The following is a 19087-nucleotide window of genomic DNA, read 5'->3' on the forward strand; positions in this document are numbered from 1 at the left end:
ATTTAATTATAAGAATAATTATTCGATTCTATAAGATTATTATAAGATTTAATTATAAGAACAACGATCCGAATTTACAAGATCGAAGTATATAGTGACCGATGGTGTGCAATATGTCACTGTTATTATTTTTCTAAAGATTTTGTTGATGATACTACGGCTGTGCCCAATATCGCGGTACTGCCAAGCCGTTTTTAATATCTGCAAAATTAAGTAATAGGTCTACATTTTCTTATAGATATACAGTTACTTCTATGACAACCAACTAAAATCTGTTTAGATTTTTAACTTCAGCATAATTTTTTGGATATAAATACAGAAATCTAAATAAATATTACAAATTATTGATATTGGTTGCTATGACATTTTGAAAGGTAAACAAAATTGTGCATTGGTTTTCGTTTCTCAAACTTTAACACCAGTTTTCTCAGAACTATGTTTTCGCACTAATGGTAAACATGCATTCATTCTATTGACCATAAAATCTGCTGTAATTAAGCTAGAATCAAGTCTTGTTTGCAAAATAACTGAGAATTTTCTCCTTCTGCTAGTGTAGATAACTAAATCTCACACACCCGATTTAACTATGGTTTCTGTGATCATGACCCATTTCTTCATTTTGCTCCAGTTTGCACAAAACTTCCAGACACACGTGAATGCTAATGCTTGCTTTCTGATACAGATCGCTGTCGAAACCATTCTACATTCAACACAACCAACTTTCAAACTGTGTATATTACACAGCAGCTTCCATTTTACTTCTAATATTGCATTTCTCCTAATGCAGGGGAGAGTTATAAGCATATAATCTTTTCCTTTCATTATTGCTGTTTGTTGTACATAATAACACCCAGTACATTACAGCTACCATTGCAGTTATCCTATTGCACTGCAGTGCCATTTGACTGCTAATATTGCATTTCTAAACCAGCAGTACCCTTTCTTTTTTTCCAATATCCCTTTGGTCGTGGGCTGTATGACAGGGGAATTTCTAGTTTTATCATTCATTAAAGCTTTTTGATACTTATGCTTTTTCTAGCTATAAAACTAACAAATTGCTATATAAATTAAATCACATTCCGTACTCATCAGTCTAATCTCAAGTTACGAATAAACTACAACTGTTATTCAAACACTGGAAGGACTCAGTATTTTAAACCTTTGAACTAACCACATAGACTTCAAGTTATTGAGAAACATAACAATATGTATGTATGTATATATAATAGTAATATAATAATATACATGTAAAATCTACTCGTATTTTAGTATAATCGTTTTCCTTATTCTGACCATAGCAAATATTTCTTGTGATTGAACCTGTTTTGGGTTAGTCAACGATGCACACCATGTTTTGAGTTACTTAAAAAACCTTTCTTGGCTTAGGCCAGTCCAAAATGTCGATGCCAGAAATACTACTCACTGCAGATTTTCAGGGAATGATCCTGTATGCTGAAATGTCTCATGAGCAGGCAACTCCTCATTGTAAAGAAGATTGGTTGGGAGCAGTGTATCAAATAGGCATCTTAGGCCTTCTAGTACTTCTTTCGTAAGTGCGATTCTAAAACAGTACACATATGAGTTGCTACATTCTGTCTCGCGGGCAGCTGAATACATGTATATGTACTCGCTGGATGCCTGACGTTGCACGTTTTTAATAAAAAAAGGTTTTTAGGACAGAAAATTAACTTTTAATCAACATATTCAACATCAACATTTAGCATTTTGACATTTAAATCACGGTGTTCATTTATTTCAGTGAACTGTGCTATTTATGTTCACTGCGTTCCTGTCTAATGCATACCATACCTGCTGTAGTGCCTACAACAGATCTATACTGATTACAATAGTCTTGTTGGCTATATGAGTTTAAGCATTTTCCTTCATTTAGGAGCATGCATTTTCTTCTGGTAAGGCTTCACGGATTTTCCTTCTAGTATGGCTTTACACATAATGCTAGCTGCAGTGTTTGACGTAAAGCCATGAAAAATTGGCATGTGTTCCAAGTATGTGCCAAATGTATTACATGGTATAGCAAGTTGGACAGTTTATAGTGTATTGAATAAATAGTTCTCTGCAGAGCTGGAGGTTGTGAGTTTAAATCCAGCTCACAGCAGATTTCTCGTTCTTAAAACTTTATCGCTATAGCTGGACAGACAGATGGACAGACAGATGGACAAAAATTGAGATTTATATATATAGAATAATGATTTACGAATCATTTACGACATCAACAAGCATATAAACACCTTACTAGGAACCAATCTAGTTATGTAATGTGAAGATGTCAAAAGAAGCCCTAATTTTAGTTAATCACAGTGATCTCAGAACTATCCCTAATTGTTACTAATTTCTACTACCTGGGCAATGCAGGGCAATTATCTTGTTGTTACTAATTTGGAACATTAAAGATCTCTTCTCAGTAAAACAGTGAATTTAAATGAAAAAAAATTAAATATTTCTTTAATCCAATTACTTTCTACCAGCTGCCATGCTAGTCAGTAATCTCAGTACTTTGCTAGTCAAACATAAAAACTGTCTCATCCTATTAGGCAACTAATCTACACAACTACGAGGGTGATTCGATAAGTAAAGATAATTTCCTTATAAGTTAGAATATTATTGTGATACATGCATAATTTTTTAGAGTTCTGTTCTTTTAGGTGTTGTCTTCACACTGTAATTTTTTTCAATAACTTTGACGCTATATATTCTTTTGGAGACTATTTCAAAATGGCTTCCCCTCTTGAAATTTGCTCACATGTTGAACAGAGAGCTGTAATAAGATTTTTGTCAAATGAAGGAGTCAGACCAAGTGACATTTATAGGAAAATGAAAGCTCAATATGGTGACAGTTGTTTAAACCAAAACAGAGTTTTCAAATGGGCTAGCAGTTTTAAGGAAGGATCTCTATTGAGGATGAACCAAGGTCAGGCAGGCCAAAAGAGGCAGCCACACCATCCAATTTGGAGGCTGTGGACAAGCTTGTCAGAGCAAACAGGAGGATAAAGGTAGAGGAAATTGCTGAATCATTGAGCATCTCCATTGGAACAGTGCATTCCATTCTTCATGAAAATCTTGGGTACTCAAAGGTGTGCTGCAGGTGGGTACCCAAAATGCTCAGTGATGCTAACAAAGCTAAGCAATTGGAAATGTCTAGGAAGAACCTGGACAGGGTTAAAAAAGAAGGTGATTCCTTTTTAAACAGACTTGTGATGAGACCTGGGTGGCTCACTATGAGCCAGAGTCAAAGCAGCAGTCATTGAGGTGGAAACACCCATCATCTCCTGTCACAAAGCACAAAGAAGTTCAGAGTACAGAGAAGTGTCAAGAAAGTGATGTTGACAGTGTTTTGGGATGTGAGAGGCCCCATTACAGTAAGCTTTCTTGAGCAGGAAACCACAGTAAACAGTGAAAATTACTGCCAACTGCTACAGCAAGTCAAGAAGGACATTAAGAATAAGACAAGAGGCATGCAATCTCGTGGCGTCATTCTCCACCAAGACAATGCAAGGCCCCACACTGCCACTCGAACCATTGAGATCATAAACCAACTAGGTTGGGAACTGTTGGACCACCCACCTTACAGCCCTGATCTTGCACCTTCTGACTATCATCTCTTTGGTGCTCTAAAGTCCTATACCAGAGTGATCCATATGGAGACTCACGACGAGGTCAAAGCTACTGTGAGCGAACGGTTACGAAGGCAATCTGCAGAATTTTATGCAGATGGGATCAAGAAACTGGTACCAAGATGGCAGAAATGTGTTGACTTGTCTGGCAATTATGTTATGGTGAAAAAAATAAAGTACCTAACTCAACTACAACTTGACTTATTGTAAAATTATCTTTACTTATTAAATCGCCCTCGTATATAGAGATACTCGCACCTCTGTTCTGGCTTATAATGATCTTTGACACTCCGCTGCTTTTCGAAGAGGAGACAACTTGCATAGTGTCTCATAAACGACTCAAAGATGTCTATGACGCTGGGGCCGCAGTGCACTAGAAGCTGCAAGATAGAGGCCGACAGCAAGGGCATTAGTAGTCATATAAGCAATGTGAATGCATATTTTAAAAGCAAAAAACAGGAACTTTGTTAAGATAAATCTCACTTAAAGATGAACTCACACAAAATTTTATTCAACTTTGTCGTCAAGTAGCGGCATTTTTCTATCATTTGTGATTTTTTTTATGTTTGAGATGATCTAACTGTCAGGATGCTTCAAGATTAAAATTGATAAAACTTGGTGGCGATTAAACGCTCAGATTGAGAGAAAGTGCGACTATGACGTCCATAGTTGCTACGAGACCAACAGAATAGAGACGCGTAACTATGCAAGTTGAATGCAATAGCCGATAAACTATCACATTGATAACAACTAGTGACTTCATTTTGCACATGTTTTTCTTCTGAGCGTTTTAATCGCAATTAAGTTTTATCAATTTTAATCTTGAAACATCCTGGCAATCAGATCAACTCAAACATCAAAAACAACCGCAAATGATAGAAAAATACTTTCAGAAATTATGTGTAAGCTTATCTTCAACATTAACTTTTTACAGATAAATGTTCAAAAAAAAGAAACATTTAAAAGGAAAAAGACAATAAAATTATAGCATTTTTCAAGCACAGAATAAGTTTGCCAGTTTTATCATAAATAACTAAGTGTCATAGATCTATAGTGTAACTAACACAGTGTTATAGATCTATAGTGTAACTAACACAGTGTCATAGATCTATAGTGTAACTAACACAGTGTTATAGATCTATAGCGTAAATACAACACTGTTATAAATCTATAGTGCAAATACAACACTGTTATAGATCTATAGTGCAAATACAACACTGTTATAGATCTATAGTGCAAATACAACACTGTTATAGATCTACAGTGTAAATACAACACTGTTATAGATCTATAGGATAAATACATCAGCGAATAATTAACTCGTAGCGAATATAGTATAATATTATAATAGTATAATATTATAATAGTATAATATTATAATAGTACAATATAATAAAGTATTCATGCATGTTTATTTTATCAACGAATTGAGTGGCAGAAAATTCATCAAAAAAGCTTTTTTAAAATCTTAACATTTGAATACTTGGAGAGTCATCCAACGAGTCACCTTCTGTTTGTTTTTTATCTCTGAGCAATCCTGTTCCAAAATTCTCTTGAGTTCCTCATCTAGCTCAATATCTACCTCAAATTCGCCTTCTTTGTCATCATCTAGCTTCTCGGACTATAAATGACACCATTAGCCTTAGGCTAAATGTGAAACTACAACTTTTTGTGAATTCATCCCATACTGAGCAAGTACTTGCTCAGTATAGTATGACATGTTTGACGAAAGTATAGAAGATGATTTGAACTATAGATATGTATAAATATAGTTCCATAGATATAGATAGATGACTATAGATATAGTATGGATATGAACTAGAATAGAATTCTCGTATAGAGTTATGTACAAGTAAATCTTGATGAAAATCTAAAAATATCAGGATATAAGATTGAAGATTTAATAGAATTTCAATCAAATATCAGCGCTAAGCCTCTGATGCTTGGTATTCCTTCCATTTTTAAAGCAAAATGTTTCATGACAAAATTCATGAACACATTCATTGAAAAAATTTGTTCTTATGAATATGAAGACGTATTATTGAGTAGTTAATCATATAGATTGTGGCAGATTTATACAGAAAATGAAAATTGTAAGAGTACCAATTGAGCCTGACATTGCTAGAAGCAGACCCGATTTTGTACATTAAATAAGCCGTGATGCGTCTGTTCTTATTACTCTTCCCTCAGTCTAGAAATTGTTTATCTTAAGGAAAGTCACTTTCATGTTACTAAACATCATTCTTCAATCATGAAATTCGGTTTAGCTGAGTAAGTGACAGGGTGTCTTGTCTCCCACGCCAAATGTCACAGGTTCGAGACCAGATCAAAGCGATTTTTTACAAATCACTGTAATTGCTTCCTTTTAAACAAAATAACAAGATTAGAGTTTTAGATTATACTAAATTATTGTTATCATCTTACAATATGTACAGAAAAAATAATTAGGCGACATGCATTCAAAGACAGATTCTTGAGTCTTAAATTAGATCGATCGTGGGATATTTATAGCGACAACGAAAGCTCCAAGATTACCAAATGAGTCTGACATTGCTAGAAGTGGACTTGATTTTACACATTAAATAAGGAGTAGTGAGTCTGTTCTTGTAACCCGTCACTAACTCTAGAGTTTGTCAATATCACGGAACATCACTCTATTATAGTACAAATTATTCTTCAACTTTAGAATGCGGGCGAGTGGTGCCAGTGATAAAATCTCACAGGTTCGAAATCAAAGCGATCTTTTACAAAGCACTTTAATTACTGGCTAAATTATTTTTCAGTCCGATGGTCTCAAACAAAGTTACACGATCAAGGTTTTATAACATAGTAGATAGGTAGATAGATTAACGCGGTAGCATTTAACATAAGCAGAAATACTTACTTAGTAAACTACCTATGCATAACACCGCTACAGAAAACACAATTGACATACGCATCCTGTTGTTAGAATGTCGAGCTAAAGTCTCAGAGACATACTAAGATAGTATGGCTCAGAGCTAAAGTCTCAGAGACATACTAAGATAGTATGGCTCAGAGCTAAAGTCTCAGAGACATACTAAGATAGTATGGCTCAGAGCTAAAGTCTCAGAAACATACTAAGATAGTATGGCTCTGAGCTAAAGTCTCAGAGACATACTAAGATAGTATGGCTCAGAGCTAAAGTCTCAGAGACATACTAAGATAGTATGGCTCTGAGACTAAGATAGTATGTCTCTGAGACTAAGATAGTATGGCTCTGAGACTAAGATAGTATGGCTCTGAGCTAAAGTCTCAGAGACATACTAAGATAGTACGGCTCTGAGCTAAAGTCTCAGAGACATACTAAGATAGTATGTCTCTGAGCTAAAGTCTCAGAAACATACTAAGATAGTATGGCTCTGAGCTAAAGTCTCAGAGACATACTAAGATAGTATGGCTCTGAGACTAAAGTCTCAGAGACATACTAAGATAGTATGGCTCTGAGCTAAAGTCTCAGAAACATACTAAGATAGTATGGCTCTGAGACTAAGATAGTATGTCTCTGAGACTAAGATAGTATGGCTCTGAGACTAAGATAGTATGGCTCTGAGACTAAGATAGTATGAGTATTAAAGAAGGTGAAACTTTTACAAAATTAGTAACAAAGATTAATGACGTAAAGAGAGACAAAAATTGTTTTGAAATATTCAAAAAACTGTACGAAATGCTTCAATCTTTGGCAAAATCGACTCAGTGGTTTTTAAACTGGTGACTTATGATATTGGTTGTAACAAAGACAAACAGAAGCAATCACAACTTGCTGCTGTGTCATTTTGTGCCCATGCTTTACCAACTGCATCTCATATTGACTTTCTGTTGCGATTCTTTGGGTGAAAACAGCTAAAACCGAATACAATTATGTCTGTTTACACACATTGAGCCTCTGTAGTTGTGAGACTTCTTATTTCACTATATCAATTACTAAAAGTTAATTCTTCGTGTGAAAATTTTACCAAAAAAGATCAAAACAGTCAAAGCATTTGTCAGTAATTAGCAATAATCAGAGTGAAATGTGAGATTTTGAACCAGATGAGAACTTTTTACAAGACCGAGTGAAAGTTGACAAGAATGTGAGTTCATGCGATGAGTATCTCCTGATGCACCTACCCTCTGACGTCTCAGTCTCCGCTACAATAAGGCCACATCAACCAACCACGCAGACAAAACAGGAGTTTATAGATGCTATGAGAAGCATGAAAAATACATAATGGTATTCAGCAGCAAGTTGAAGGTGACGTGAGAATGTTATAGACTTAAATTCCTTCACCAAGTGTAGCGTAAGCATTTAGGGCAGATAATAATGTATCCTAAAGGTGCGTTTACTCAAGGCCGATTTGTCAGATTTGTGAATTCATCGAAGGAGTCGGAGTTGGAAAGGCTTCTAATCAGTTTGCGATTTTGAATACATCTTTGCAAAAAAAAACTTTACACAGAGTCAACTCAAACTCTGACTATAGAAAACGTGTCACAGTTTTTAGCCAAAGAGATACAACATCGATATCCATTCCAATTTAAACGCTTATCAGCATAAACACTAAAGAGAGTCACATACCACATTCATGTATGCATAATAATTATGTTAATTACAAATTAATTAATTAAAGTAATTATAAATCGTCCTGGTTTAAACACGCCAAATTCTATAAATGTTATTTTTAACCGATATATTTTAACGTATATCCGGCAGTATTGCGAGAAATAATTGGTCGCGTGTCACGTTAAAAATTCACGTTGTACTCCGTCAATGACGGCCATAAAAACTGGACAAACATTGAATGCAGCATTTTACCAATTTTGTGTAGGTGACTGAGACACAGCCTTTTTATACATCCCTTTTCTATTTTACACCAAACTGACCTGGTCAGTGAGGAAGCAACTCCGATGAATAGGCCTGGTGTAAACGCATCTTAAGCTATAATAGTATTAAAATCTGTTTTCTGATAATTACTGATCCAGGAGGAAACAACTCTTGATTAAGATAATATTGTCTGCTACGTAATGATTTTTTCAAAATAAATGACAGATGCTATCACATCTTTAAATAGAGTCTAATAAACAATCCAATAAAATTTTAAACAACTTAAATAAAACTATCCAATATTATGAAATAATGATCTATCAATGAGCAATACCTTGACCTCAATAAGAGGGAGATTCTCCTCAGGACTAGTTTCGATTTGTTGCTTGTCCTCGGCAGCGGTGAGTCCAGGTGGCAGCTTGCGAATTTTTTTATCTTTGTAGTACTGGAGAATAATAGCTGAGGCTAGCTTGGCTTTTTCTTCCTCGTCACCTTCACTAGGTAACAAAGATGGGGAGTAGTATTAGCGAAACTGTCTTTATAGCAGAATATGTATGGTAGCTCTATGTATAGTAGCTCTATGTATAGTAGCTCTATGTATAGTAGCTTTATGAATAGTAGCTCTATGTATAGCAGCTCTATGTACACTAGCTCTATGTATAGTAGCTCTATGTATAGTAGCTCTATGTATAGTAGCTCTATGTATATTAGCTTTATGTATAGTAGCTCTATGTATAGTAGCTTTATGTATAGTAGCTCTATGTATAGTACTAGCATTAAACTTTGATGTGTGAAGTTACTCTGTACCAACAGTCGCTATGTACTGTGATGGTCATATCATAATCATGGGACCAACTAAAATTTTTTTAATTTTTTTGTTACTTGAAGTCTCCTCAAAAAATGTAATCTATTTATTAGGCACCCAAGGACTGACCTACTAAATATTAAGACGCTACCAATATTCTGATAGCCCCCAATGTAAATTCATATAGTCACATGTCTACGTATGTTCAAAAACCATAATAAAGGTAGATAATTCTGTCAACGAATATAAACTTGTTCTTCATTGGATATTTTGACATAATGAGCAGATACCGCTATGTTAAACCACAGCCAGGCTGAAAAGGCAAATATCACGTTTAAATATCAAATATTAAAATAGCATGTTTAATAATATTCATGCGTAGAACATCCTTCGCTGTCCATTGATTAAATAAATTACAATAAATTATATCCATAAATTATTTAAACTATGTATTAGACTAGAAAATCCCGTCAAAAAAGAAAGGGTACTGATGGTTGAGAAATGCAATATTAGCAGTCAAATGGCACTGCAGTGTGTCATGCAAGTGCCAAGTATTATTGGTACTTTGCCAACAAACATTATGCTTATTAGCTAAAGCTTTATACAAGCTAATATTATATAGTACTGTCTCATTATAGCTATTAATAATGCTTGTAGCTTTTTACAAAGCTTTTCTATGACCAAACATATAAATACTTGGGTTTTCTGTTATCAAATCAGTTGTCTCTGGAGTGTGCAATAAACCATTTCTCTAATTTAATACTCTATTTAATTGCTTCTGTGCAGAAACATAACAGAAGCTAATTGGCGACAAGGATTTCTCTTTTGAACAGTTACAAAGAGTTTTGTTCAGATTTTATCATTGATAAAATCGATACAAAGAGTTCTAGTTTATTACAAGAGTAACTGTTCAAAATTGCACCACTACAATGGCAGAAGTAGCAGACCTGATCAAGCTAATGCAGAAGCAGCAGGAGGACCAGAGACAGCAGCAAGAGGAGCAGAGAAAGCAGCAAGAAGAGCATAGACAACAGCAGCATGAGGAGTTCAAGCAGCAACAAGAGGAATACAGACGTCAGCAAGATGAAAGAATGGAGGAGAATAAGAAACTGATGGAGCTACTACTACAAAACCTACAACGGAAACAAGAAACAGCTGCAACCGCTGTTCCAGCCTTCCCAGGTTTTGACCCAACAGCAGAGCTACTAACAGATTACATAGACAGATTCAACACATTCATTGCAGCAAATTCTATTCATCAAGACAAGATTGCTGGCACTTTTCTCACCAACCAACAGCCTACACTCTACAAGCAGCTTAGTAATATGGCAGCTCAGCTTTCAACACCCAAGCAGATCAACGACCTCGACATGGATGAAATACTGGAATTTCTCAAAGACCAGTATGACCCTAAGCGCTTCATTGTTAGAGAGCGTTACAAGTATTGGAGTGACATGCAGAGGAAACCTGGAGAAACTATTCAAGAGTTAGCTGCCAGAATTCGTCAGGATGCAACTACATGTGCCTTCATAGACATTACAGATCCATTAGATGAGGCTCTCAGAACAAGATTTATCTGCTCTGTAAACAATGAAGCAGTTCTCAAATCTCTCTTCAAGGTCAAGGACAATGAACTCAACTTCAACAAAGCTATACAGGTAGCACAGGAGACAGAAGAAGCAGCTAAAGTTGCCAAAGAGACAGTTTATGGAAACTCGTCTAAAGTCAACAAGGTTGCTCAACAGAAATCAAGATACAAACCAATCCAGAAAAACAACTCTACACCTGACAAGCAGAAGGGAGGAAAGCTATGCTACAGATGTGACCGAACTAACCATACAGCGGATGACTGCAGATTCAAAGCAGCCACCTGCAACTTTTGTTCTAAACAAGGTCACATAGAAAGAGCATGCAAGAAAAAGAAATCATCTGCAGCAGAAAAACCAGTAAAGATGATAGAATGCACATCAACCAAGATGGTGAAACTTGCTGAAAACATCAAACTGGAGGGAGACAACTTCACACTTGAACTGGACACTGGAGCATGTGACAACTTCATCTGTAAATCAATATGGGAGAAGCTAGGAAAGCCAAACCTAAAACCTACTACAGTTAACTACAAATCAGCCTCAGGACATCTCATAGAGACGCTTGGCAGATGTGAGCTAACTGCTCAATTGGATGCACAGAAAGAAGTCAGACTACCATTTGTGATTAGTGCTGTACAAGATCTCAACCTACTAGGAAGAACTGCTATACAGCAACTAGGCATCTCTATTGATGACAAGCTACAACAGAACCTTGTATCAACAATCACAGAGAACCTTAGCCAGATGGGAGGTTACAAATCAAGTGTAAGGAGATGTGCAAAGAATTTCCAGAAATATTCAAAGACGAGCTAGGATGTCTCAAGAACTTTGAACTAGAGATAAACTTCAAACCTTCAACAAAGCCAGTCTTCTGCCGACCCAGACCAGTTCCTATTGCCTTGACAGAAGAGCTCAACCAAGCATACGAAGCAGGTGTAGCTAAAGGCATATGGGAACCAACTCAATTCAACCAGTATGGAACACCAGTTGTACCTGTACGCAAATCTACAACAGATCAAGCTGCAGGGAAGATCAGAGTATGTGGAGACTACTCCAAGACTATCAATAATCAGCTAGAAACACATAGGAAACCTATCCCACTACCAGAAGATCTAATCAGAAAACTAGGTGGAGGCTATTGCTACACAAAGATTGATTTAGCAGATGCCTACAATCAAATATTGTTGGCACCAGAAAGTCAACGACGACTAGCACTATCAACACACCGAGGAGTACTACTACAGAAGAGGTTGCCCTTTGGCATAAGCTCAGCACCAGGGTATTTTCAAGAAATCATGGAGCAACTGACACAAGACCTCCCAGGAGTAGCAGTATACCTAGATGATATACTAGTGAGTGGAGCCAATGCAGAGAGCCATCTACAAAACTTACGTCGACTTCTTCAAAGATTAGAAGAAAGAGGGCTCAGATGTAGAAAAGACAAGTGCTGTTTTGCTCAACCTACAGTAGAGTATCTGGGACACAAACTCACTTCAAAGGGAACCACTAAAGGAAAGAAGGCAGATGCAGTACAACAGATGCCAGTCCCAACAGACTTAACTCAGCTAAGATCTTTCTTAGGAGCTACACAATTCTACAGCAAGTTCATACCCAATCTGTCACAACTCACAGGACCATTGCACAAACTGACACGCAAAGGAGAGACCTGGAAGTGGGGCACTGAACAAGAAAAGAGCTTCAACAAACTGAAAGATATGCTATCAACTGATAGTGTCTTAGCACACTTCAACCCAGATCTTGACATTGGAATCTCATGTGATGCTTCAGAAACTGGACTGGGAGCTGTACTATTTCATCGTTATCCTGATGGAAGTGAGAGACCAATAGCCAATGTTTCAAAAACACTGACCAGCACACAGAGGAAATATGGACAAATACAAAAAGAAGCTCTCTCAATCATATTTGCTCTAAAGAAGTATCACCAGTACCTGTATGGTCGACGGTTTATCTTGGTAACTGACCACAGACCTCTTCTCACACTTCTAGGACCTACCAAAGGAGTTCCAGCTCTAGCAGCCAACAGACTAGCAAGATGGGCACTGGTACTAAATCAGTATGACTACACCATAGAATACAGATCTACCCAGCATCATCAAAATGCAGATGTCCTCTCAAGACTGCCAGTTGGACCTGATAAAGAGTTTGATGCAAGAGAAGATGAGGATGATGTTGATACAGTATGCACTATTCACACTATTGGACAACAGCTCAACTCTACAGACTACAATGTTCTAGCAAAAGAGACAAAGAAAGACCCAACACTAGCCACAGTAATGCGCTACACAGCAGAAGGATGGCCTGGTAACAAAGAGATGAAGGAGACTCAGCTGTCACTCTTCCACAAGATCTCAGATTCACTTTCTATCACTGAAGGTTGTCTTCTATATGGCAACAGAGTAGTCATTCCTGTCAAGTTACAACAGGAAGTATTAAAGATCCTTCACCTTGGACACTTTGGAATGGAAAGAATGAAGAAGCTAGCTCGAACTGCTGTCTATTGGCCTCGCATTGACTCTGATATAGAGAAGACAAGCCGACAGTGCACTGCCTGTGCTGAACACCAGAAGCTTCCACAGAAGTATCCTATACATCCCTGGATGCTACCTGAGAAGCCATGGAGTCGTCTTCACTTAGATCATGCAGTGAACTTCATGGGCAGCCAATGGCTAGTGATGATAGATGCCTACTCAAAGTATCCATGCATACACAGGACGTCATCTACTTCTACCAGAGCTACCACAGACATCTTAGAGGAGATATTCGCACACTTTGGATACCCTCACACCATAGTCACTGACAATGCTACCAGCTTCACCTCAGGAGAGTTTCAGCAGTGGTGTCAAGAGAGAAGCATTGTTCACCTCACTGGAGCACCCTACCATCCAGCTACAAATGGCGCAGCTGAAAGACTAGTACAATCCTTCAAACAAGCCATGAAGAAATCGTCACTCTCACCTAAATCTGCACTACAACAGTTCCTGATGCACTATAGAAGGACACCACTTCCTACAGGATACTCTCCCAGTCAGCTGCTGAATGGAAGACAGATGAGATGCAAGATTGACACCCTATTGCCATCACCCGCACACATAGCACAGTTTCATCAATCCAGAGAAGTCAACCGATCGGCAGAAAAGACAGTTAGCAAGATACACAGCTACAATCTTGGAGCACCATGCTATGCCTTGTATCATGGACCTAGACGCAACAGACAACCTAGATGGGTTCCAGCCATTGTTACTAAGATATATGGAACTCGTAGTCTCAATGTCAAAGTGGTACCAAAGGGACCTACTTGGAGAAGACATGTTGAACAACTCAGACCATGATACTCAGCAGAAGAAGATCAAGACCCTGGAGATAAACCTGATATAACAGAGGAGACAAAACTGCAACTACCAGCCCCTACAACTGTAACAGAGCAACCTCCGTCTAGAAGAAGACCACGCAACCCTCGTCTACCTGATGGAGATGAGTATAGCAGAGACAAACCCCGAAGGTCTAAGAGAACCAGAAAGAACCTTTAGCTTAGTGAGGAGGTGTCATGCAAGTGCCAAGTATTATTGGTACTTTGCCAACAAACATTATGCTTATTAGCTAAAGCTTTATACAAGCTAATATTATATAGTACTGTCTCATTATAGCTATTAATAATGCTTGTAGCTTTTTACAAAGCTTTTCTATGACCAAACATATAAATACTTGGGTTTTCTGTTATCAAATCAGTTGTCTCTGGAGTGTGCAATAAACCATTTCTCTAATTTAATACTCTATTTAATTGCTTCTGTGCAGAAACATAACACAGTGCAATAGGATAACTGCAATGGTAGCTGTAATGTACTGGGTGTGGGTGTTATTATGTACAACAAACAGCAATAATGAAAGGAAAATATTATATGTTTATACCTCTACCCTTGCAATAGGAGAAATGCAATATTGGCCAATATTAGAAGTAAAATTCACTAATATTATTAGAATAACCAGTATTATTAATATAGTAATACAGTAATAATAGAAAACAATGCACAATTTTGTTTACATTTCAAAACGTCATAGCGACCAATATCAAGAAGTTGTGATATTTATATAGATTTTTAGAAAATCTATTTAACAAAGTTATTTAGAAAAAATAATAACAGTAACATATTTCCCAACATCGATGTTGTTAGTGTGACTATAACACTTCAATAGTTAGAAAAAAATATCATCGTCATTTCCTTTACTTTCACAGCGTTGGACATCAGTTAGAATACCAAAGTACTCAAAAGTTTCAAAAATGTCAGTTGCTTTGCAATCGGCAAAAAAACTATTATATTTCAGTACTCCTACGTTAATTACAGAAACCTTCGGCAATTCGACAATGCTGTAGACTGGTGGAATGTGCGCGTTATTATTTCGTGAAATGTGCACGACTTAATGGTTCTATTCTCTGTCGCTCGGCGTTTCAATTGCCGGTCTTAATTTTGATAAAAGTAAGACTTGGCAAGTTTTAATAACGATTTTCGGCTAGGAATTAATCTGTCTATTTGTGTATAATCCAATCAGATGGGTAAGGTTTAGGAATATGTTGACAATTTTCAAAGACTTGGTAACATATTTAAATATGTTTTTATGTGTTTTGCATCGTTATTATACATAAACGACTCTACACAAAAATGGTTAAATTTGTTGATGAGATTTCGGTACAAGGGTTTGCGACGTTGTTGATGAATAATTTTTGTGAGTTGTGTGCACATGCATTTATCATAAAACTCAAACATTCGCTCTGCTCGTTCTGTCATGGGATTATGTATACTTGACCTACATTAGCTTAATACTTGTACTCAATATTTATATACTACCCTGTGATTAACAATAAGAGCTGACCAACTAAATATTAAGATGCTACTGATACTCCAGAGATCACCAGTTTACTTTCATATAGTTACATGGTATACTTATGTCCAGAAACCATACCAAATCTGGTCAATTTTTTCGACGAATGCAAACTTGGTATTTATTTAATTTTTGTCATAACGTGCAAATACCACTATTTTAAACCAAAACCAGGATAAAAAGACAAATACCAGTTAATATTGAATAATATTAATGTGTAAAATTTTAGCTTTTAATTGATGTGTATATTGCCATAATTCATCTATTTAATAAACTATAAATCATTAAAAAATAATGTGTTTATTTTAACTTCTCCCATAATTATGATCACAACTGTATATTGAAATTGTGTACTGTTAGAACAAAAATACATTGTTTTTGTTGTTTATTACTAAACCTTACAATAAATACTTCAAGTGATTGCACAGAGAATTGAAACAAGTGCATTATTTACAACTAAGTAAAAGACTAGATGAACAAACTTCAATTATATGTAAACGATTAAATTAATAAAGTAACAAACAGCAAAGAGTTTTTATTATTATTTTAGAAACAGAAGTACAAACACAGTGTGCATAGACTAGGTCATTTAGTGAGTGATAGGATCAACCCTATTCTTACAATATATAATTTACATTAACTAAAGTTATATACTTTGTAATCATTTTCGCATTCGTTTTAGATATTAAGTCACTTTTTAACTTCCATATATATAAATCATAGTCTATAAAGTTTGTGTGTATGTGGGCGTGTGTGTTGATCTCGAAACCTCCCATTCCCCGGACGATATGCTAAACCATTGAGCTACACGAGATTGATGGATTCATTGGGCGATGCATGCTAACTAGGGAAAAATACGCTCTCATTATGTAGTTAGTTACTCAAATTACTAGTTTACTAAAATTAGCCATTGGCAATGTGCCAGGCTAATGGCAAGTGGCAGGCAACTACATTACCTGTCACTGGTTATAAGCTGATTTTTAATACTCGTGCATGCCAGGTATTCGGCTAGTTCACTTACAAAACTGCAATGTTTCGAGATATTTTAAAAGTTACTCATTATGTCGAGCAAATAATTACGTAAATTCTACATCATATGTCACAAAAAGTCTTATGTAAAGGTGATGTAAGTGTGTATGTGTAAATGATGAAAGAGTTTCGGTTTGAATTCGATTAAAAATAGTTTTTTTTAGTTGAAACGTTTGAAATATAATCAGGAACATTCGTGCAAACATTAATGTTTTGAAGAAGTGGTCGCAGTATCATTTTGTAGTCATTAAGTTCAACAAGGCTTTGCTAACTCAAAAACTGCCGCTGGCTAAACATTTTTTCTTATGCAGTATAAAAAAACCAGCTGCCAGCTTGCTTATAAAACTTGTTTAATGTATAACAGCAAACACCAAATACCGTGGTCATAAATTTAAAATGATGTCTAAAATTTTTAATTTTTAAGCGCAAAATCTTTGTTTTGTCATGAAAAAGTATTAAGACATTATGTATCTCACAACTGTTTTGAAATACGTCTCGCTACCTAACAAACACACTCTCCAAAAAATAACTAAAACAATAAACAGAATGGGTAGCCAGCTTGCTATTAGAAGTATGTACTATGAAACCAATATCTAAATAGCTAAAGTTGTCTTTTCATGTATTGAGCAGACAAATCTTGACCAAAAAGTAGACATACCAATTGGTAACAGAGCGTGAGACTTTTTGCATAAGACGAGAGACAATCTGAGTAGCCTTGCACACGAAAGCCTCTGGTACATCATGATCATAACTAAAACAGACAAATTAAATGTTAAATATTAAATCTGAATATTTGAGAAAATTAACAAACACTTGTATGTGTCAGCATTTCGGTAGAGCAACATATTTAACTGGAATAAGTCTCTAAGAGACCGTTAAACTAGCTAAAGGAAATATGGATACATGTTAAAACTGGATTTTTATCTAAAAATACGTAAGATAATTCCATACATCGATATTAAGATAGACACTCTTATCACTAAATTGGATCACATTAAATATCAGTGAATAGAAATAGAATGGTATAATAGAATGATAGAATAGAATGATATAATAATATAATGAACGCTAATATAATATATATTATATATATAATAATATATATAATAATATATATTATATATATGATATAATGAATGCTCGCAATAGAATGATATAATAAAAAAAGTCATGTTTTGCTCATTAGACCTTCAAACCTAGTCACTTTTAAAATCATGGCTTTCCGAGTCAGCAATGAAACCAAACCGTATGAGTAAAGGATTTGTTTTCTCTTTCAGAAGTATCTTTTTTTCTTCGTTATATTGGTTCTAAGTTCATGAGCCCTTCACATTCACGACAAACGATGCCCGGAGTATATGTCTGAGGTTTGACTCACATGGTGAGTGAATTTCAAATGGCTACTAAAAATAGTTTTTCATAAATTAAAACCAAAAAGTCACAAAAGAATTTATCCCTCATACATCATGGTACTTGTATATAAATTATATACTATAAAATCGAAAATTAGTTACTTTCTTCATGGTTCAACATATCTTGTCACTAAAGCCAAGAGTTGATAACTGAATTGCTTGCCAACACATGTTCTTCTCGCTAGTTGTTTGATATGGAAAAAAAGTCAATTAAAGTCTATGAGGTGAGAGTCATATATAAAAGGCACCATTATGTCCAGATATAGAAGTTAGTAACACATGTATATACAGCCAAATAGAAGTAAGCAATACATGTATATATACAGCCAGACCTCTACATAAACAGTTGAAGCCCAGCTTAAAAGACCAGCTTTGTACACTAAAACTATTGTGTATTGGAGCAAATATGCTTGTGGGAGTATTTGTTAGTATTTGTTCAACAGCCCACAAATCTACTACAATTCCTCTAAAAAAGAGCCTTAAAACAAATCTTTTATACAGAACTATGTAAAACATTAAATGTGCAAAGCTAAACTATATGTAAAAAAATAAAATAATATTGTAATAACCAATAAAAAGAGATTTTTATGGTCACTTATTTTAGATTCTAAAAACATGCAAACACAACTGTAGGTTTGATAATACATAAGGTCATAAGTTCAGAGGTAGATGAAGAACTTACTGTAACTTTGACTACGCATGTTTAAATCAACTCAACTTATTGTTGATATATGTTTTATGTCTTTCTGTTAAATTTTTTCCAGCCTCTTCACTTTTATTAACAAAATTGTGATGCTTAGAAGAACTTCAAATGACTTATTTTGATTTTGAAATTTACTCTGAATGTTGCATACTCGAACTTTACATGTTATATTAGACAATTTGTATGTTAAGATAAGTGGCGATGC

General features: G+C 35.6%; 1 protein-coding gene across 2 annotated transcripts in view; it reads right to left on the reverse strand.

The window, feature by feature from the left end:
* Positions 1-19087, reverse strand: part of LOC137406454 (MSL complex subunit 3-like) — a 72117-nt gene that overhangs the window by 49024 nt on the left and 4006 nt on the right. The window contains exons 4-8 of one of the 2 annotated variants that reach the window (XM_068093039.1): positions 17429-17521; positions 8786-8948; positions 5140-5253; positions 3891-4012; positions 1424-1561 (exon numbers count right to left, since the gene is read on the reverse strand). In XM_068093039.1, coding sequence (XP_067949140.1) covers positions 1424-1561; positions 3891-4012; positions 5140-5253; positions 8786-8948; positions 17429-17521 — 630 coding nt within the window. The remainder of the gene's footprint in view (positions 1-1423; positions 1562-3890; positions 4013-5139; positions 5254-8785; positions 8949-17428; positions 17522-19087) is intronic. The other variant, XM_068093040.1, reaches the window with a different exon arrangement.

This window comes from Watersipora subatra, chromosome 10 (assembly GCF_963576615.1).
Source record: "Watersipora subatra chromosome 10, tzWatSuba1.1, whole genome shotgun sequence".
Lineage (NCBI taxonomy): Eukaryota > Metazoa > Bryozoa > Gymnolaemata > Cheilostomatida > Watersiporidae > Watersipora > Watersipora subatra.